This window comes from Mastigoproctus giganteus, chromosome 5 (assembly GCF_048544385.1).
Source record: "Mastigoproctus giganteus isolate SK-2022 chromosome 5, ASM4854438v1, whole genome shotgun sequence".
Lineage (NCBI taxonomy): Eukaryota > Metazoa > Arthropoda > Arachnida > Uropygi > Thelyphonidae > Mastigoproctus > Mastigoproctus giganteus.
The window spans coordinates 64224475-64247111 of NC_143579.1; the positions used below are offsets into that span (position 1 = coordinate 64224475).

The following is a 22637-nucleotide window of genomic DNA, read 5'->3' on the forward strand; positions in this document are numbered from 1 at the left end:
CAAAATGTAGTTGTTGGATATTAATATTTGCTATAGAACCATTAACCCATTGCTCAAAGTATTTATCACAATAAAGTGTGAAGGTAGATCATGATCTTTTGATTCTCTGAGAATATTATCAAGTTTAATGTTCCAGCTTTCTGTTTTGTTCTGGCTTTATGTGCATAGTGAGTTTTCCACAGAGGATGATGCAGTAGTGGCCAAACAAGATGAGTAGACAGGCTTTTAATCTTAGCTGAGTAGTTCAGCAACAACATCTTTCTTCTGATTCTAAGTGGAGGTTCATGAGCCTCAATATAAAGACTTTGAACTGGTGATGTTCTGTACAGATCTAGAGCTATCCTAAGAGAAGAATGTTGGATGGGCGCAAAATGGGCCAGCTCTCCCTGGCTGAGCCATAAACAGGTGCTCCGTAATCTAGCCGAGATCTAATTAGGAACTTATATAAGTGGAGCAGAGTATAATGATCTGCACCCTAAGATAGATGTACTGGAGATAACCCCGAGTACGTTCATTTTCTTTGTGCAAGTGGTTCTTAGATATTTGATGTGCTCCTGGAAGTGTAACTTCTTATCAAAAATTAGCCCTAGGAAGCAAATACTATTCACAACTGGCAGAGGAAGATTGGCCAAGTGCAATTCAGGTTCAGGATGTATTCTGCACTTGGTGCAGAAATGTATGGCAGTAGATTTGTGGCTTGGCAGTTTCTATCCATTTTGTGCCATCCATAATTCAATGTTATTAATGGATATTTGTAGATGTCTCTCAATATAGTTCATATTCTGAGAATGGCAGGATATGGTAAGATCATATGCATAGAGATACGAATCAGCAGTGTCGGAATACTGTTTGTGATGTTGTTTATTCGTATTGCAAACAGAGTGGTGCCTTGTGGAACTCCTTCTTCTTGTATGTATGTTTGAGATAAAACCTGCCGGCACCTAACTTGGAAAGATCTGTGCTGAAGGAAGCTTTGAATGAAATATGGTAAATGGCCTCTCAAATGAATAGAATTGAGATATTTTAGGATACCGTAGCACCATGTGGTATCAAGGCCTTCTCTATATCGAGACATATCATGACAAGATGTTGATTTCTGATGAATGCATTTCTTATGGTGGATTCAGCTTTTGTCATGAGGTCTAGGGAAGATCTATTCTTTTGAACGCCAAACTGATTATTACTGATTATGTTTTGGGACTCAAGGTAACAGGTGAATCGATGGTGAACTGAGTCAGACTTTTTCCAAAGTCTGACTTAGGCAGCTGGTTAGCAATCGAATGACCTTTTCAAGGTTTAGGTATGGCTATTATATAAGAATGTTGCCAGAAAGTGGGGAATATATGTTCTGAGAATATCCTATTGTAAAAGTTTAGCAATGACAATAGTCATTTCTGATTTAGGTGTTGACGCATTATATTGTAGATTCCATCAGGACCAGGAGAGCTATTTCTTGAGGTATATATAGATTCTTTCAGTTCAGATATTGTGAGTGGTTCATTATAGGGTAAAGGACATGTAGTTTTGAAGTTCAGCTTCCTTTTCTCAGCCTCAGCTTTAATTTTTTGAAAAGATGACTGATATGCAGTTGAGGTAGACAATTCACAGAACACCGTTCCTAAGGCATTGGCAATTTCCTCTGCAGATGAGATCTCCTTCCCGTTCCAATTAATAATAGGAGAAGGCAACACATGATATTTACCATTTAAGCTTCTTTATTTTTTCCCAGATTATTCGGGTATCAGTATCTTTGTTGATCGAGGAGTCAAATTTTATCCACGAGTCTTTTTTCGCCTTCCTCTGGATATATAACGAGCTTTGGCTCTGTCTCTTGAAGTTAATAAAGTGGGATATTTTTGGAAGGTGTTCCATACTGTGTTTTTTTCTCTCTTCGCTTTGTTACAATCACCACTCTACCAGTGATTGGCATGCTGATGGTTTCTTATTTGAGATTGTGGCATGGCAGCTTTGCAGCTGTTAGTATCTGCATTGTGATTTGATCGGTGACAGTGTCAATAGCAGAAGACTCTATGATGTCATCATCAAAAGATACATGACTGGTAAATTTCATCCAGTTTGGTTTAGAAAATTTCCATTTTTTTTTGCTTCAGTTTGTTTGGAATGGGTGGTTTGAATACTACAGATCAGTGGATAGTGGTCACTGTTTAGAGGATTATCATGTACTGCCCACTCTATAGTTAGGAAGAGGATCGGAGAGCATATTGAGAGATCTATTACACTGGTTGACCCAGAAGGAAAATGGATGTAAGTGGGTAAGCTAGTATTCAATAGTGTCAAATTCTCTCGGCCAAGTAACATTTCAATAAGTTCACCACATCTGTCTAGGACCAGAGAACCCCATAATGGATGATGCCCATTAAAATCTCCTAGTAAACAAATAGGAAATGGTAACTGAGAAATCAGATTTACCAGTTGCTGAAATGTACATGATTGGTTCAGCGGAAGATAAATTGAGGCCAGTGTCAATGTGATACCGATTGCTATACAGGCAGCAACAGCTTCTAATGGTGTTTGCAATGGAATGTGCCTGGAGGGGACTCGTGATTCCACTAGTATAGCTACTCCTCCATGGGGGCTAGTTTCAGATTGATCTTTTCTGAAGATATAGTTTTTGACTGAAACGGATATTTTTGTTGTTAGATTCGTTTCTTGTAAGCATATGGCAGGAGGATTGTAACGGTGAACTAGTTCATAGATATCATCAATATTGCCGCAAAAACCTCTGCAATTCCATTGTACGATTTGTTCCATTGTTTGGTTTTGTGAGCAGAATTGGAGTCCATCAGCTTTTCGTGAGTGGCTGGTTTATATCTGTCGGGTTTTGATTTTTCTTTTCTTGAAAAATTTGGGCATCTTGAGTCATTGCCTTCTTTCCTGTCATCAGCTGCATGTATTTCAAGCAGATCTTATGAGTTGGTGGTATCATCTGTGTCCATGCTTGATAGGGGAGATTGCTTCACCTCAACAGGATCAGATTTCTGCAATTTATCCACTGCTTGACAACAGGGAACTCTCTGGGATGGAACTGCCAGTGGTGTATTATTGCATTGGTCTACTGTGTTTGGTGGAGATGGATGGTGGACCGAGAGGATTGATCGAGCCCAGTCTGAGATCGATGTGTCTGGAGGGATGGACACTTCCATCTGACATGCTACTGCTTGGTGACTAAGTAGCAGAAGCATAGGTGCATTTTGGCATACTTAATTTTACTTGTTTTCTTGCCTCTTGGTAGGAAACTATTTTCAATTTTATACTTTTGTATTTTTTCCCCCAATTTCCAGAGGTCACAGTCTTTGGAATATGCCGGATGGTTGCCCTTGCAATTTGGACACTGGGTTGAAGTTTACATTCTGTTTGTGTACAAGTTTTACACCCACAGTTTGCACATGTTGCGTCTCCACGGCATGCTGCCTGAGAATGGACGAATTTCTAGCATTTAAAACATCTTAGGGGGTTCGGAATATATGGCCAAAAGCAACATTTTAAATATCCTGCCTTGACTGAAGCTGGTAGGTATGGAGAACTGAAAGTTAAAATTATACTCTGGGTAGGAACAAAACTGCCATATTTTTGGATCACGATTCTTTTTTGCTTGAGTGACTTTTTATTCTTTAAGTTCCTGAACTATTTCATCTTCAGGAACATTCAATAGATCCCATTCAGTGATCACTCCCTTTGAAGAATTGAGGGTGATATGTGGTGTGATTTGAACTGGGATTCCACTCAAGGATGTCAGAGGTAATAATAGTGCAGAGTGTCGAGAATTGGTGGTCTCTATTAATAAATCACCAGATTGGAGACATTTCACCATTTTTGGTGAACCTGCAGCATGTTTGAGGCATCTCTGAATGATGAAGGGGGAGAGCTTGCTCACAGGCTATATAGCCAGAGAATGTATTATCAGGAATACTGGTAATTCCTGTCTGCCAGTGTCTTTTTTCATTCTCTTCAAGAGAGAGAAGTCATGGTCAGTGTCATGGTTGTTATTTGGTTGAGAGCTCTTTGGCTCTAAATGTGGAAAGTCATTTGTTTCCATCTCTGCTCCTTTTAGCCCTGAGGGTTCATTTATCCCCTAGGTTACCGGCCCTGTCATGTGGAGGCAGGAGTGGTGCCACCAGTGACCAAGCAGTTGTTCAAATTAGTAGAGTTGGACAATAATAAATATAAAGACTAAGAAAAGAAAGGTGGATTTCCTTTCTCGGCCTCTAAAGTGCAGAACTGCTTCAAGTAAACAAAGGAATAAGCACACTAGAAAAGAATCAAAACTATCACTTTAGAGAGCACGCTATACTGTTTTGGTGCTAGAGTGCCAACACTTTGGATCGTGTTTCAACTGGTAGAGTTTATTATTGGTTTGGGTGTGCCATAGCTCTTTCCACTGCACGAGACATGCTGTTTGTATGATGTGACTGTAGTCAGAGCCTGGAACCGGAATGGAGTTTAAATCAAAAGTTGATGGATTTTTAGCAGTTTGATCAGCAAGTTCGTTCTCCTTTAATTTCTGAATGTGCTGGGATCCAGCAAAAGGTCACTGATTGAAGAAATTCTTCAATTTGTAATAGGAGTCTTCTAATTTGATTTAATAAATGGTGAACCTTGAAGGAAGAGTTTTGCTTATTGTTGTTGTTGTTATGGAGGCTTAATGGCACATAAGCTGCTAAGGCTATAATGTGCCTATTCACTTATTAATATTAAAACATGAATTTTCCATAAATCAGAAGAAAATCTGAAATCAGAAATAATTAAAAAGCCCAGTTTCCTGAGAAAGTTAAAAAATTCAGAAATATTTGCCTTATCACCAATGAGATTTTCAACAGTTATTGGTTTATGAAGATTAACCAGTAAGATCAAGGATGAAGTTCTGTCTTGTTTATAATAGAGGCAGCCAATAAGAATATGTTTTACAGTCAAATTGTTAGAACAATGTGTACATTGTGGTGGATTATCTCCTGTGAGTAAGTGAAGGTGGGTCAGATGGGTATGTCCTATTCTTGCCCTTGAAAGGACTACTTCTTCTCGTCTTGATGTGCGGACACTGGAGCGCCAAATTTTTGGGTCTTGTTTAAACCGAAAGAGTTTATTATTAGTCTGAGAGTGCCAGAGTGCTGTCCATTGTGATAGGCAAGCAGCACGAAGTTAGTGCATAATCTGATGCTGGAACACGGATATTGGTTAAATCTAAGGTAGTTGGATTTTTTGCAGCTTTATCGGCCAGTTCATTGCCTAAAATACCGGAATGGGCTGGAATCCAGCAAAAAGTGACCAGTTGGTTGCGTTCTTTAATTTAATCTCTGATTTCATCTAGAACAGGGTGAACTTTATCTGAGGAATTACATAATGACATGATTGAGCTGAGGGAATCAGTGTAAATAACTGATTTTAAGGAACAGTCAGAATAGAGATTATTTAAAGCTAGTTTGATTGCATATAATTCAGCAGAAAATATACTAAATTCTGATGGAGGGGAAACTGATAATACAATTGTATTCGGAAACACTGCAGCTGCTCCAACATTTGAATTAGATTTAGAGCCATCTGCATAAATTGGGGAGAAATCAGTATATCTTTGAGTGTGAACTGTATGAATTTGGTTGACATTTGGTGCTTGCAAAGTATTCTTTCTCCATTGACAGAGGTAAGTGTCACAGGTTGTAAGAGGAGGTGCCCATGGTGGTTGAGTATAGGTTGCTACCTGCTTTACGGAAAGGATGGAAATATTCCAAACTTGCACCAGTTCAAGAAGGTGAAGACCAGCTGGCTTTACTATGCTAGGTTTGTTTCTGTATAGGATTTCTAACGGTGGGTTGAAAAGATATGGTTGAATGCGATGAGAGGCACAACTTTGTATCTTGACAGCATATTTCAGAAACAGTGTTTTCCTGCGTAATGTTAGTGGGGGCTCGTGAGCATCAATGTAGAGACTATCTGCTGTGCTGGCGACGTTCTGAATGCACCAATTGCAATTCTTAAAGCACTGTGTTGAATAGGATCAAGCCAGCATAATGCACTCTTTCTGGCAGAATCATAGATTGGAGCACCATAATCGAGACAGGATCTGATTAATGCCTTGTATAACCGAAGAAGGGAGGTACGATCTGCACCCCTCATTTGGGCAGATAAAGCTCTGAGTATGTTTAACTTTTTTTAGACAGGAAGTCCGTACATTTTTAATATGATCTAGGAAATTTAACTTGTTGTCAAGGGTTAATCCTAGAAATCGGATGATGCTAGTGACCGGGATGGTTAGAAATTTGAAGTTCAGGATCTGGATGAAGTTTGCGTTGTCTACAGAAATGGATAGCAACTGTTTTCTGCTGCGAGAGCCGATAGCCGTTGAAGCTCGCCCATTGTTGAATTTTATTAAGTGATATCTGAAGCTGTCTTTCAATAGACCTCATGTTTTGAGAATGACAGGAGATGGAAAGGTCATCTGCATAAAGGTAAGTCTCAACTGTATTTGGAAGCTGCTTAGTGATAGAATCTATTCTCAGAGCAAAAAGAGTGGCACTCAGTACTGTTCCCTGTGGAACACCTTCTTCCTGGATGAAAGTTGCGGAAAGGGCATGTTGGTATTGAACTTGAAATGATCTAGTATGTAAGAAGTTCTGAACAAATATAGGAAGGTTGCTTCGTAGACCGAGAAGGTAAAGATCACTAAGTATACCATACCGCCAGGTGGTATCAAAAGCCTTCTCTATGTCTATCGAAACCATTACTAGATGTTCATGTTTGACAAAAGCATTACGGATGGCAAATTCAGCCTTGACCATAAGATCTAAGCATGACTTGTTTTGATGAAAGCCATATTGACTATGGCTCATTAGCTGTTCCGACTCAATGATCCAGACGAGTCTTCTGTGGATAATTTTCTCAAGAATTTTGCTGAGGCAGCTTGAGAGAGATATGAGTCTATAGCTATTGGGGTTGGATGGATCTTTTCCAGGCTTCAGGAATGCCAAAATTGTTGGGTGATGCCAAGAAGCTGGAAAAACATTTTCTAAAAATATGCGATTGTAAAAGACCAGGCAGTGGCGCAAAGCTTTGTCATCAAGATGTTGTAGCATGACATAATAAATCCCATCTGGCCCGGCAGCACCATTGCGGGTGGTTTTAATGACATGTAAAAGTTCAGAATATTGCAGAGGTTTGTTATATGGGAGAAGACGGGCAGTTTGAAAATGAATAGCATGCTTTTCTTTAGTGTTTTTAATTCTTTGGAATGAGGTAGTATAGGCTGATGTTGCTGAGATTTCTGCAAAAGTATTGCCTAAAGCATTAGCTATATCTACAGGATTAGAGAGATCTTTCCCATTCCAGGAGAGGATTGGAGAAGGTATGGTAGGAAACTTACCAGACAGCTGTCTAATTTTTTTCCATATTATTTTGGGATCAGTATTTCTGTGAAAACTAGATGCAAAACGGGTCCAGGATTCTTTCTTTGCTTGCTTTTGTATGAAGCGTGCTTTTGCCCTTAATTTCTTATAATTAATGAGATTGACTGTGCTCAGACATTGCCGAAACAAATTCCAGGCTTTATTTTTTTCTCTCTTTGCTGTGGTGCATTTGTCATTCCACCAGTAATTATAATGCTTTCGGCCTGGGGGATTTGATAGTGGTATTGTGTCTTTAGCCACATTTAGAAGATGCGACGTGATGTAATCTGTCACATCATCAATATGCTGGAGGCGGATTTTTCCTCATCAAGGTCGCTTGATGATTGAAATTTTGCCCAGTCTGCTCGGACAAATTTCCACTTTCTGCAGAGTTGAATTGAAGGAGTCTTTGCTTTCAGGAAGTTGCATATTATTGGGAAGTGGTCACTGCCCATGGGATCGTTTATTACATACCACTCTATGGTTGGGACTAGTACTGGTGAAGAAATTGAGAGATCTACTGCTGAAGTGTGTCCTGCTGGGAGCTATACATGTGTCGGTGCACCATACCTACATGATATAACCACTATCTCGAAAGCAATAATTGCACTTGGGAGTGGGACACTAGGTTACCCAGACATACCCCACTCTGCCAGCATGAATCCTGTGTCTTGAACCATGAGAGTAGAGGTATGGCAGCAACACAGTTGACCCTTGCAGGTGAATCCACTAGCTGGTTGACCTGACCCTCGGCGGGCCATCTCAGGATCACCTGTCTAGTCGAAGCAGGGACCAAAGTGGTGTGTTAAGTCCCTCAACAACCAGAACCCCTCCCCTTTCCAACGTTCCACAGATTGCAGCACATGGTAAACACATGGATTCCTATGTTGTTAGCCTGGAACTAGGCTGTGAGCATTGCATCCCAGGGATGCTAATCTGGAGGATTAGTAGCATTACTGGGAGGTCCCTCTCAACATGTACAGGTGCCGATGTCAAGGGATTCTTTGGATTTGACAGATCTTTCCCAAGAATAGGAAAGTTATAATACCTCAAAGTAAAATGTAGGTGCTATTACAGAAAATTCAACTGCATAAGGCTAACACGTAGTTCAGTCTACTGGTAGAGATGTGTTTCATCGTTGCATAATGAATACCATCCTGACCTGAACACACTGTTTTTAACTGCATTTAAATCCTGGAAAATGTCTTCTTCCTGGAATATTCTGTTTTGTGACAAGTCTTCTCTGGTTGTAAAATTTGGTTTTGACTGTTCATTTTTTACTTGTTGAAATTTTTTTACTAATTGTTGAAATTTTGTAGAATAGGAAGAAATGGCAGATGCCATATAAAAGGTTTCTGTCAGAATTTGGTGCTCTCATTTTCAGTATTTTATCTTATGTCCCTTCCATTCCAGGATTGGGGTTTGCAAATCATGATATCTAACCATTCAATGACTAAATTTTCCTTCAAACTATTCTTCTTTCTGTATTTCTATTTATGATAGATACAAAGATGATCCAGGAATAATCTTTTATTGCCTTTTGCCAAATTTGCTTGGCCTTTGCTTGAATGTCTGGTAGTTTTGGTATCAGAACTGCCAAGTAGGAATTAATTCTAAAAGAGATTAATAGACTTCCCAGAAACAATTAAAACATATCTGATTGATGTCAATTGAACATTTCCTTATTGAATAATGCCAAAACAATGCTATTTCTGTAATAAAAATTCGATAATTTTTTTCTTACAAAAAAAAAACAACAACAAAAAAAAACAACAACAAAAAAAAACAACAACAAAAAAAAAACTGATTTTCTATTGGTTTGAATTTTAAAAAAATTTGGGATATCTCAACAAACCTTCCAAATGGATACAAATATAAAATTTCATGAAAATTCATCCAATGGGAGTTGAGTTGTTACACAAGGATAGACTGATGGATGGACAGACATGGTGAAGATAATAGGCACTTTATGCATTGCAAGAGTGTCTAAAAATGTAACCTTTGTATGAATGCTAGTAAATATTTTCCTAAAAATAAAATCTCAAATTTAATTGCACATAAATTTTATAGCTATTCTTATATCACCATATGACAGACTTACTAGATTTTAATATTCCTTCAATAAATTCTTCCCTAGTAACTTTACCATCATTATTTTTATCTATTTTACGAAAGAGATCCATAATTCGAGATTTCTTGTTATTCATCCAATTAAGGAACTAAAAGAAAACAAAAACAGTTACATGCATTAAATAGTTATATAAATGATTTAATATGATTAAATCATATTAAATATAAATGATTAAATCATTTTAAATAAATGATTTAATTGGAAAAGTAGCCAATCATGAAAATGACTTCTTTCTATTTATTTATAATATTTTTAAAAGATAACATAATTGATCTTGACTGCCAAATGCACACTATATGTTCAGGTTGGCTGGTTGGTGGTATGTTGTTTAATGGCACAAGGGCTGCTAAGGCCATATTGTGCCTGATTCTATTTAGTGCTGCATTTGGAAGGTTAAAATCTGTTAAATAATCGTATCTGCTTCAAGAATGCAAAAAACTCAGCTAGATTTGCATTGTCTCCAAATCAGATAAGATATTGTTAAAGGTTTGTTTGTTTGTTTGTTTTTGGTTTTTTATTGGCGCATTGGCAGCTGTGGCCATAATGCGCCAAGACTATGCAATATTTAAAAGTTTAAATTCTCGGTGACCTAATTAGTTAGGTCACCATGTCCAGATAAATAATAACAAATATATAAAAATTAAATCAATAAAGAGATAACAATAACAAATTTTAAATACAATTAAAAACTTTTATTGATTTAAAATAGCTAAAAACAGCAGACACGTTGTCATTGTCGGATAAAATCTGACTGAGTGTATAAGGCTCAGTCAGATGACTAAAAGCGGTAAAACGGGTGCTGCTAAAATCTGGACAGTCAATTAAAAGGTGTCTAATCGTTAGGATTGTGCCACAGGACACACACATAGGAGGGTCATCAGCCCTCAGCAAAAACGAATGAGTTAAATGACTGTGTCCTATGCGGGTCCGGGCAAGAACAACTTCCTCCTTACGATTCCTGCGCAGATTAGACTGCCACGGTTCAATTACAGGTTTTATATGATATAACTTATTCGCAGTCTGTCTATTCCACGAATCCTGCCATTGGGAATGTATCTTTTGATGTATTATTTGCCTGTAGTCTGTATAGGGGACTAACAGGCAGTGGTCATTATTGGGAATTGCTGATTTGGCTGCGGCGTCAGCCAAATCATTTCCCCTAATCCCAATGTGGCTAGGAATCCAGCAGAAGCGGATATCATATTCACGTTCATGGAGAACGTGAATCTTCTGCTGAATGCTAGACAGAACTGGATGAGAATTATATCTCACAGATATTAAAGCCTGTAACACGCTGAGAGCGTCGGTATACAAAATGAACCGTTGGTATTGGCATTCACTAATGTGATCCAAGGCTAACTCTATAGCGTGCAGCTCTGCAGTAAATATGCTGCATTCAGAGGGAATCTGCTCCGATGTAGTGCTGTCTGTAAAGACAGCAGCAGATCCCACATATGATTCTGACTTCGACCCGTCTGTGTAGACTGGCGCGAAGTCAGAATGTTCAGCTCGGTGTGCTGAAAAAAGCTGCAGGTAGACAGACGATGGAGTGTCCGACTTTCCCCAATTTCGAAGGGACAAGTCACATGCCGGGACATGAGCATGCCAGGGTGGAAGGGGTTGCTTTGGTGTTTGGGCAACCCTGTCTACCTTTATATTAAGTTCTTTGAGTAGCTCTTGGACACGAATACCAAAAGGACGATTGGCAGTCTTACGGGTGTTGTACAAATTTTCCCATCGTGGCTCAAAAACGGTTAGCCACGTAGGGTGGTCTGGCAGGGATTTCAGTTTTAGAGCGTAGTTTAGAGACAACTGCTTACGTCGAAGCAATAATGGCGGTTCGTTTGCTTCGACGTATAAGCTCTGGACAGGAGATGTGCGATATGCTCCAATAGCGGTACGGAGAGCCAGATGATGGACAGGATCGAGCCAACGAAGTACACTGTCTCTGGCCGAATTGTATACCAGGGACCCGTAATCCAGTCTGGATCGTACAAGTGCACGATAGATGCGTAGTAGGGTGCATCGATCCGCACCCCAAGATGTTGAGGAAAGAGAGCGCAGAATATTTAGCCCTCTTGTGCACTTTGTGCGGAGTTGACGGATGTGATCCAGAAAGGTCAGCTTTTTATCGAATACGAGTCCCAAGAATTTTGTGTCCGCTGCTATTGGAATTACATTTTGTCCGAGCTTTAATTCAGGCTCAGGATGAAGATTACGCTTACGACAAAAGTGTACGCAAACGGTCTTCTCCGGCGAGAACCTGAAGCCATTAGCAAGAGCCCAGGAGTTGAGGCGATCAATAGCTTTCTGCAGTTGTCTTTCAATAACCCTCATGTTGCATGACTGACAAAATATGCTAAAGTCATCAACATAGAGGGCACAGTTTACAGTTGGAGGAAGTTGTTCTGTGATGGAATTCACTTTGATGGCAAAAAGCGTGACACTTAATACTGATCCTTGTGGTACTCCCTCCTCTTGGCTGAAGGAACGAGAGAGTGAGGATCCCACACGAACTTGGAAAGATCGATTGGCTAAAAAGTTTTTAATAAAAATGGGGAGTTGCCCCCTAAGGCCAAGGCTATGCAGATCTTTTAAGATGCCAAATCTCCAAGTTGTGTCATACGCTTTCTCCATGTCAAAGAACACCGACACCAAGTGTTCACGTTTTAGGAAAGCATCCCGGATGGATGCTTCCAATCTAATAAGATGGTCCAAAGTGGACCGGTTCCTTCGGAAGCCGCACTGTATGTTGGAGAGAAGGTCATTTGATTCTAAGTACCATATTAAACGAGAATTAACCATTCTCTCCAGGATTTTACACAGACAGCTAGTCAGAGCAATAGGACGATAGTTGGTGGTGACTTTTGGATCCTTTCCTGGCTTAGGGAAGGCAAGAACGATTGCCTTTCTCCAGGAATCCGGAAACTGCCCTTCAGTAAAGATTCTGTTATACAGAAGGAGCAGACAATCCATAGATTTTGGTGAAAGATGTTTAATCATGTCATAATGGATGCCATCTGGTCCAACAGCACTTGCTTTGGAAAGAGCGAGGGCTCTTTTCAGTTCCTGAATAGTAAAATCCCCGTTGTAGGGATAGAGGCCCTTGGACTTAAAATTAAGTGCTTCTCTTTCCAGTTTATGTTTCAGGACCAGGAACTCTGGGGAGTACGAGGATGTTGCGGAGATGTTAGAGAATGTTTCCCCAAGAGCATTGGCTATTGCAGTTGGATCTGCAACAGCGCATCCATTATAATCTAAGATTGAAGAAGGGTGGGATGTATATTTTCCCTTCATTTTCCGGATTTTATCCCAGACTACCTTAGAGTTGGTAGACTGGTTAATAGATGATGTAAAACGGATCCACGATTCCTTTTGGCTCTGACGACGGATGTAGCGTGCTTTGGCTCGTGCACGTTTGAAGGCTATAAGGTTGTTCGTGGTAGGATATCGGCGAAATATCCCCCACGCTTTGTTTTGAGCCTTTTTTGCTGCTGTGCATTGTGAATTCCACCAAGGTTTGGGAAATGGTGGAAACCGGGCTGATGTTTTTGGGACAGCATTAGCAGCTGCGTGGACAATGATTTCTGTGATGTACGTTACTGCGTCATTGATAGGCTCCTGACTGACTGTACTGAGGTCAAAATTTGCCTGATGTTGGAAGGCATTCCAGTCAGCCTGATCAAACTTCCACCGTGGTAACCTAAAAGGAAGACACGGTCTCCCACTGTGTAACAAGGTTATCACAGGGAAGTGATCACTTCCGTATGGATTCTCCTCCACTTCCCAGGTGAGTGAAGGGAGTAGAGAAGGGGAGCAGATAGAGAGATCAATGGCAGAAAAAGTACGGGTAGGCATATGGAAGAAGGTGTTTGTTCCAGTATTTAGAAGGGAAAGGTCATTGTCATTGAGCATACGCTCTATGACTCGTCCCCTTCCGTTGATGTTAGCACTACCCCACAGGGTGTTATGTCCGTTAAAATCCCCGAGAAGTAAGAAAGGGGGAGGCAACTGCGTTACAAGATCATCAAGGTCTTCCTGGGAGATGTCAGTCCCAGGTGGCAAATAAATCGAGCAGACCGTTATTAAAAATCCCACTGTAAGGCGAATTGCAACAGCCTCTATGCTGGTTGTAATTAGCAAGGGCTGAACTGGGGTCTGATTACCCACAAGGATAGCCACTCCTCCATGAGCAGGACCATCCGCAATTCTATCCTTACGAAAGATTGTGATGTTATGCAGGGTGGGATCATCATTTGCCTTTAGATAAGTCTCCTGCAAGCAAAAGCAAACTGGCTCGTGCTTTTGCAGGAGGGCCTTGATGTCATCAGTATTTCGCCGGAATCCACGACAATTCCATTGTAGGAATTTAGCCATTATTTTGGCTTGGTGGGTCCATCAGGCGGCTTCCGAGGTGCTGAGGGCTTACTTTTATCAGTCTTGGCTTTGTCTTTTTTGGGGAAGAATGGACGATGTCCCGTGTCCATTTCTTCCTCCGCAAAGAGTTCCAAGACTGATTCATCCTGTACCTCCTTGTTCTCTACATCCATTCTTTCTGTTGTTACTTCAGGCTCTTTACCACTTGGTTTTGGTAGTGGTGGAGCACTAGGAGGTACGGATATAGGAGTGGCAACTGACTGTGTTTTTTTGGTGGGCTTTTGAGAACTCAATAAATAGCGTGCAATCGGGGTGAATGACTCTCTTGGTGGTATAGTCATCTCAGTTTGTGTCCCGATAGTGCTCTTAGCAGAAACCTTCTGGGCATATGAAGGTTTCCCGCTATTTACTGGTTGGATACGTTTTCTGGCCTCTGGGTAGGAAATATTCAGCTCTGTTTTTAGTTTTTGGATTTCTTTTTCGTCTTTCCACCGCTGGCATGCTCTTGAATAGGCGGGGTGCTCACCTTGGCAGTTAACACAGGCGGGTTTTGGAGCTGTACATTCCTTGCTCTCGTGGTCTTTAACACCACATCGAGCACAGGCAGGGTTACCACGACAAGATGTTTGTGAGTGGCCGTATTTTTGGCATCTAAAACACCGCAGTGGGTTTGGGATATAAATCCTCACTGGGCAGTTTAGATAACCTGCCTTGATGGAATTTGGAGGCCGTGGGGTGTTAAACGTGAGGATGAGAACTCGGGTAGGGACGAGATTCCCATCCTTCCGTATCGATATTCTCTTTACAGCTGTCACTCCTTGGTCTTTCAATTCAGAGCAGATCTCTTCTTCAGAAACATGAAGAAGGTCCCACTCTGATATGACACCACGTGAAGAATTTAGAGTTTTGTGAGGGGTTACGATGATAGGTATTCCCCCTATGGATGTAGCCTTTATGATTTTTTCCGCTTGCTTGGTGGTAGAAGCTTCGACCAAAAGGTCGCCAGAACGCAGTCTTTTTACAGATTTTGGTGAACCTGCCAACCCTTCTAATCCTTTCTGGATGAAGAAGGGTGACATCTTTCCAATGGACTGCTCTCCGGTGGAATGGAGAATGAGGAAAAGCGGTGTCACTAATGGTGGTGATTTATCCTCAGTTCTGGCTCGTTTTGCAGAGGTGTTATCTGCGTCATCATCTCGATTAGGTAGGGGCCTTGTTGGGGCCCCAGAAGAAAGGGGATTTGAATTACTCATGAGAGTAAAGAAAAATGTCTGATGCCTAAGTACCTCACCCACCACGGAGCCCTACGAGGGGGCGCCCACTCGTGAACTAGCAGGTACTGCGTACACGAATGGGACGCCGAGTTCGCTTAGAACACCATACCCACGTTACCAATAAGTCTTTATCCCGTCCCAGGACCATAGGGAGGGAGACTTATTGGAACGCAGTTGACCCTAGCAGTATAATACCACCCGCCGATTGATCCCAGTCGAGCCGGTCCGGGACCACCCGTCTCGTCGAAGCAGGGGCCAAAGTGGTGTATTAAGGCTGGGCCCCTCAACCACCAGGATCCCCCTTTCCGCTTCCACGGGTCGCGGCGCACGGCTGCACACGCCGGATTCCAATGATGTAACCCTGGAACCAAGGTATGGGCGTTGGATCCCAGTGATGCTAATCTGGAAAACCAGCAGCATCACTGGGAGGTCCCCTCACCACGTACAGGTGCCCACGTCGAGGGGTATTGTTAAAGGTTCTTGAAGACGTGAAAGAGAAGCGAAAATTGTGTTTCGGCCATTAATGTAATGGTTACAATTTAGTAGAATATGCTTCACTGTAAGGATTGTCTGAGAGTATGTACAAATAAGCAGATCTTCCCACATGGGCAGATAAATATGGGTTATATCTGTGTGCCCATTACGCATCCTAGCCAGGATCACCTCCTCTTGCCTGTTTGATCTCATACTTGATGCCCACAGCTGAGGTTCCCATTTGAATTGTAGCAGCTTATTTCCACCCTAAGCCTGCCAGATCTGCAACCATTGTTCTTCACAGACATTTTTTAGGACTGATTTGTAGTCTGTATATGGCACTTGGTAATTAGGAGAGCATGCAGTGGTCAGAAGTTTAGGGATTGATCTGCATATTCATTTCCTTTGATGTCTATGTGACCTGGTATCCAACATTTTCCTCAGAAGATGGAATAGAGGTTTGTGTGCCTCTATATATAGACTATGTACAGGGGATGTTCTGAATGCTCCTAAAGCAATTCTTAGAGCACTGTGATGGACAGTGTCCAGCCAAAGCAGTGCACTTTTCCTGGCCAAGTCATAGATTAGAGCTCCGTAATCCAAGCGAGATCTAACTAAAACCCAATATAATCGAAGCAGAGTGTATTGGTCAGTACTCCACGGTGATGAATATAGTACTCTGAGGATATTTAATTTTTTCAAGCAAATGGTTCTCAGACATGTATGAAGTTTAATTTATTGTCCAGGATTAGACCAAGAAATATGATACTACTGGAAAGAGGTATGGTGAGATTTTTAAGTTTTAATTCAGGTTCAGGACGGATCTTACGCTTTTTACAGAAATGAATACAGTTTGATTTTTGTGCTGATAAGCAGTAGCCATTGCAAGATATCCACAGCTCTATTTGGTTAACTGAGATCTGAAGCTGTCTCTCGATAGAATTCATATTTTTCCCTTGGCATGAAATTATGAGGTTGTCTCCATAGTGATATAATTCAACTGTGCTTGGAATATCCCGGATGATGTTTATTTTAAATAAAATTAAGAGTAGGAATCAAAATAGATCCCCGAGGAATGCCTTCCTCCTGTATACGGATTTTAGAAAGAACATTTAGATAATGAACCTGAAAAGTTCTGCCCTGGAGAAAGCTTTGAATAAACAAGGGAAGCCTGCCTTGTAGTCCAAAGGCGTGAAGATCCTGTAGAATACCAAAATGCCATGTTGTATCAAAGGCCTTCTCTAAATCCAAATTTACCATAATTAGGTGGTCATTTCTGACAAAAGGTGCCTCCATAGCCAGGTGGGAAGGAGCAGCAGTGCGTAGCACACGCTTCTTGATTAGACTGGGGTTTGAGCCCGTGACCACCAAATATGGAGGATGCAGAATGGTCAGGGAATGACCACCGCATATCCCGGAGCAATATGGCCTTAGTTGCTAATGCTCCTAAAAAAAAAAACCAAATAACAATAAATAACAAATTTCTGACAAAAGCATCTGTGAGGTTGATTCTGCTTTAGTCATCATATCTAATGCAGATCTATTTTGCCAAAAGCCATACTGATTTTTATGTAAGATTTATGCGACTCTAGAAACCAGCTGTTTGAGAACCATTTTCTCCAGTGTTTAACCCAAACAACCAGTTAAGGAAATTGGATGATAATTAACTGGATTAGAGAGGTCTTTTCCTAGTTTAGGGATGGCTAATACAAGTGAAAGTCTCCAAGAGCGAGGATAAACATGTTCCTGAAAAATTCTATTAACCAATATTAGAAGAGTTTGTAAAGCAGTATCATTCAAGTGTTTTAGCATAATATAAAAAATACTATCAGGACCTGCTGCACCATTGGGTGCTCTGTTGAGAGATTCCTTTAACTCGGATATTGTAAAAGGCTGATTATATGGAAGAGCGAGAGAGACCGGTGTTGAAATTTAACTTCTGCCTTCCTGCTGCATTTTTTTTTGCTATTGATCAAATTTTGGGACCCAAGATACCAAGTCAGATGGCGATGAATCATTTTTTCGAGGGTTTTACTCAGACAGCTGGTAAGTGAAATTGGTCTGTAGTTATAAGGAACAGAATAGTCTTTACCAGGTTTTGGGATAGCCAGTACGTGGGAATGATGCCAGGAGCTCGGGAATATACATTCAGTGAAGATTCGATTGAAGAAGATGAGCAGTGACGAGTGTGATTTTCGATCTAAATTTTTGAGCATTACATAAAATATCCTATCAGGGCCAGCAGCACTGTTCCTTGTGTTGGTAAGAGCATGCTGCAGTTCAACCATGGTGAGTGGTTGATTATATGTTAATGCACATCTGTCAGTGAAATTCAGTTTCAATTTTTCAGATACATCTTTAATTTTTTGAAATGATTGGTCATAAGCAGTTGAGGAGGACAACTGGGAAAATACAGATCCTAATGCAGTTGCGATTTCTGCAGGGGTACAGAGTTCCTGTGCATTCCAGTTAATTAGTGGAGTAGATGCTAGAGGAAATTTGCCAATTAACAGTTTTATCTTGTTCCAGATCAGTCTGATGTCTGTATTTTTATTAACTGAGGAAGCAAATTTAATCCAGGATTCTTTTTTTGCTTTTTGTCTGATGTAATGGGCTCTTGCTCTAAGCCGCTTATAATTAATAAGATTGAAAGTGGTTGGATGTTTGTGGAATTGATTCCATGCTTTGTTCTTTTGCTTTGTTGCACTCTTCGTTCCACCAATAATTTAATTTTCGCCTTTTTCTGACTTGGTATTGTGGAATGGCAGCGGTTGCAGCTGTTAGAATTTGGTTTGTTATGAGTTCCGTAACATGTTGCTGTTGTTGTTGTTTGTTAGATTTATTGGTGCATCAGCAACTTAGGCTATAATGCACTAGTTCAGTAACATGGTTGATAGAAGAGCACTGTACGATATGGTTGTCGAATGAGACAAGCCTGCTGTATTTTATCCAGTCAGCCTTTGAAAATTTCCATTTTACTGGATTATCTCTTGGTGATGAACAGGAAGTATGAACTCTGCATATTATTGGGAAATGATCGCTGTTGTGAAGGTCGTTAAGAGTTACACAATCGATACTTGGATAGAGCACTGGAGAGCAAATGGAAAGGTCTATTGTGGAGGTTGATCCGGTAGGAAAATGAACATAGGTAGGAGAGCCAGTATTCAACAATGTTAAATACTGTCTGTCTATCAACATTTCAATAAGCTTTCCACACCTGTCCAAGTTAGGGGAACCCCATAATGGGTAGTGAGCATTAAAGTCACCTAGTAGACAGAAGGGAGGTGGTAGTTGCAACATAAAATCTTTGATTTCCTGAACAGAATATGGATGATTATGTGGAAGATAAATTGATCCAATGTAACAGTGATTCCAATTACTATGTGTGTGTGTGGCAACAGCTTCTAAGGAGGTTTGCAATTGAATGCTTCTGGAGGGAACTGTTGAGTCCAACAGGATGGCTACTCCTCCATGAGCACTATTAGTGTCAGATCTATCCTGTCTGAAGATAGTGTAATATTTGACTGTAGGGGAAACTTGGGGCGTCCAGTTGGTTTCTTGTAGGCACATGGAAACAGGATGGAAGCAGTGAATTAGTTCATTGATATCATCAATATTGCTGCAAAAACATCTACAATTCTATTGAATGATGTGTTCCATTTGTGGAAGATGTATCCGACTGCTCTTTATAAGCTGATTGTATATGATGGTCTGGTTTTGATTTTTCTTTTAGGGGAAAAGTGGGATGTCCTAATTCACTGCTAAGGTCCATATCATTTTATAAATGATATTGATTTATATCATTTATTGATCTGTATTTATAAATGATATTGATGATGGTATAGCAAGCTTAATGTCCAAGTTTGCAGATGATATGAAGGTTGGCAGGGTTGTTAAGGACACTATTGATGCTATGCTGCTGCAACAGGATCTAGAAAAGTTGAGCAGATGGGCTGAGAGGTGGCAAATGAAGTTTAACATTGACTAATGTAAAGAACTACATATGGGAAGCAGTAACCCCAGAGTAATGTATCAACTTTGTGGTACTACACTGATAGTGGTAAAGAATGAAAAGGACCTGGGGGTAATTGTGCAGGTGTCTTGTCAATGATATACAGGAATTTTTCTAGCAGGGATAAGGGGGTGATTATCCCCTCGTATAAGGCAATGGTCAGGCCACACCTTGAGTACTGTATACAGGTCTGGAGGCCTCCTTTTAGGAAGGATTTAGAGCTGTTGGAACAAGTACAGAGAAGGGCAACAAGATTAGTGAATGGAACAAAAGGTTGCTCTTATGAAGAAAGGCTTAAATTTTTTAAATTACAGTGTCTGTAATTTGCAAAATTTATACATCTCAATCAGATCACCTGTGAGGTGATCTGATTGAGGTGTATAAAGCCTTGAATGGTTTGAGCATGCTCAATGCTGATGGGATTCTTCCTCTTGCTCAGAATAATCACCTGAGAGGGCATAAATTCAAATTGAGGAAAGGCAGATGTAGGATAGATGTGTGGAAGTTTGCCTTTAGCAAGCGGGTAGTTGGTTGGTGGAACAGACTTCCATCCCTTGTTGTGGAAGTTGATATCCTAAATAAATTTAAGACTGAGCTGGACAGGTATTTGGAATGAACAGAGGGGTGATGCTGCATAAGCTTGCTTTCTTGTTGCATCATATGCCTCTACTAATGCTAATCATCTTCTGTGTGTATTTCAAGCAGTTTTTCTTGACTGATAGTATCATCTGTATCCATGCTTGTTAGGCATGATTCTTTTGCCTCAATAGGATATGATGTTTGCAAATTTTCTAATACCTGACAATGCGGCGGTCTCTTGGATGGAATCGCGAGTGGCGTATTATTGCTTTGGTTTACCGAATTTGGTTTAGATGGATGCTGGACCGAGAGTACTGATTGAGCCCAGTCTGATATTGATATTTTTGGAGAGATGGATACTTCTGTCTGACATGCCACAGATTCCTGTCTGTGAATAGTAGAAATATAAGCATTTTGGTATATTTAAGTTGACCTGTTTTTTCGATTCTTGGTAAGAGACTTTATTTTCAATTTTATATTTTTGTATTTTTTTCCCTATCTTCCATAGATCACAATCTTTGGAGTAAGATGGATGCTTGCCACTACAATTAGGACACTGTGGTGTTGCAGCCTTGCATTCTGCTTGCGTGTGATTTTTGCAGCCGCAGTTCGGACATACAGTATCCATGGCATGCTGTCTGAGAATGGCCGAACTTTTGACATTTATAACATCTACGCGGATTTAAGATATATGGCCTAAAGCGGGAGTTCAAATAACTTGCTTTGACAGAACCTGGTAGATTTGGAGTACTGAAGGTTAAGATTATGTTTCACGTAGGAGTTATGTTGCCGTCTTTTCTGATCATGATTCGCTTTGCATGATACACATTTTGATCTTTTAGCTCCTGGACTATTTCTTCTTTAGAAACGTTTGAATGATCCCATTCGGAGATCACTCCCTTGGAAGAATTCAGTATGTTGTGTGGGGTGACCTGAATCAGAATTCCACTTAAAGAAGTTAGTTGTAATAGTAACTCAGAATGTCTTGTGTGAGATGTCTATCAGTAAATCTCCTGATTGGACACGTTTGACCATTTTTGGTGAACCTGCAACATTTTCTAGGCATCTCTCGATGATGAAAGGGGAGGGCTTGCTCACAGGTTGGAATGACAAAGAATGTACTATGAGGGAAGCTGGAGATTCCTGCTTCCTTGTGTCCTTTTTAAGTCTCTTTGAAAGAGAGAAGGTCATGGTCGGTGTCATTGTCATGTTGAGAGCTCTTAGGCTCTAAATGTGGAAATACATCAGTTTTCATTTCGGCTCCTTTTATCCCTGAGGGATGGATTTTTTCCCCAGTTTACTGGCCCCGGCAGGTGGAGGCAGGAGCTGTGCCACCAGTGACCAAGTGTATATTGAAGTTAGTAAAGTGGTTAGTATTTGATATGAAGACTAAGGAAAGAAAGGTGGATTCCCTTTCGGGGTTCTTACTTCTGACTTTGCAAGTAAAGAGCCACTTGATGTGAACAAAAGAGGAGAAAATCACACGAGAAAAAAAATAAAACTATATTGTTTTCAAAGAGCAGTCTATAAATCACATTGAGAAAAATGCTTGGCACTCGGGACCAAGTGATACTGAGGTTCAAAAGTTGATAGGTCTCTGTTCAGTGGCGGCCTGAATTTTCTGGAATTTCAGAGTGTAGTCTGAAGCAGCTGAGACTTGAGCAAAGGTTTTGCCCAAGGAATTGGCTATATCTAGAGGAGCAGAGAGTTCTTGCCATTGCAAGAAAGAATTGGGGAAGCAACAATTGGAAACTTCCCAGAAAGCTGTCTAATTTTCTTCCATATTAATCTGGAGTCAGTGTTTCTATTGATAGCAGATGCGAACCGAGTCCAAGAAACTTTCTTGGCTTTCCTTTGAATGTAACGTGCTTTTGCCTTTAGCTTCTTGTAGCTAATTAGATTAGCTGTAGTTGGAGATCGACGGAATAAATTAAATGCTTTATTTTTTTCTTTCTTTGCTTTTGTGCACTCTTCGTTCCACCAGTAGTTGAAATGCCATCAGGTCGGGGATTTGATAATGGAATTGAGTACTTAGCTGCAACTAAAAGATGGGATGTGATATAATCAGTAACTTCATCAATGGGCTGTAGTTGAATAGTTTTTTTGACAAGAGTGATTGCTGACTGAAATCCGGGCCAATTGGCTTCAGAGAATTTCCATTTCCTGCAGGGTTGTTCTAATGGTGGTTGTGTAGTCATCAGATTACAAACAATTGGAAAATGATCACTGCCCATGGGATCATCCAGAGCTGACCATTGCACGACTGAAAACAGCATTGGGGAGCAAATTGATAAGTCAATTGGAGAAGTCTGTCCATAACTGTATATGGGTGTGCAAGCCACGATTAAGAAGAGTGAGGCTTTGTTTTTCCAGTAAACTTTCAATCAGTCGGCCGT

At 40.5% G+C, this 22637-nt stretch overlaps 1 protein-coding gene across 7 annotated transcripts in view; it reads right to left on the reverse strand.

Annotated features, from left to right (window-relative positions):
- Positions 1 to 22637, reverse strand: part of LOC150085455 (uncharacterized) — a 1845429-nt gene that overhangs the window by 217484 nt on the left and 1605308 nt on the right. For all 7 annotated transcript variants that reach the window (XM_090374043.1, XM_090374041.1, XM_090374042.1 and 4 more), the window contains one exon: positions 9496 to 9613. In XM_090374043.1, the coding sequence (XP_090230169.1) occupies positions 9496 to 9613 (118 nt within the window). The remainder of the gene's footprint in view (positions 1 to 9495; positions 9614 to 22637) is intronic.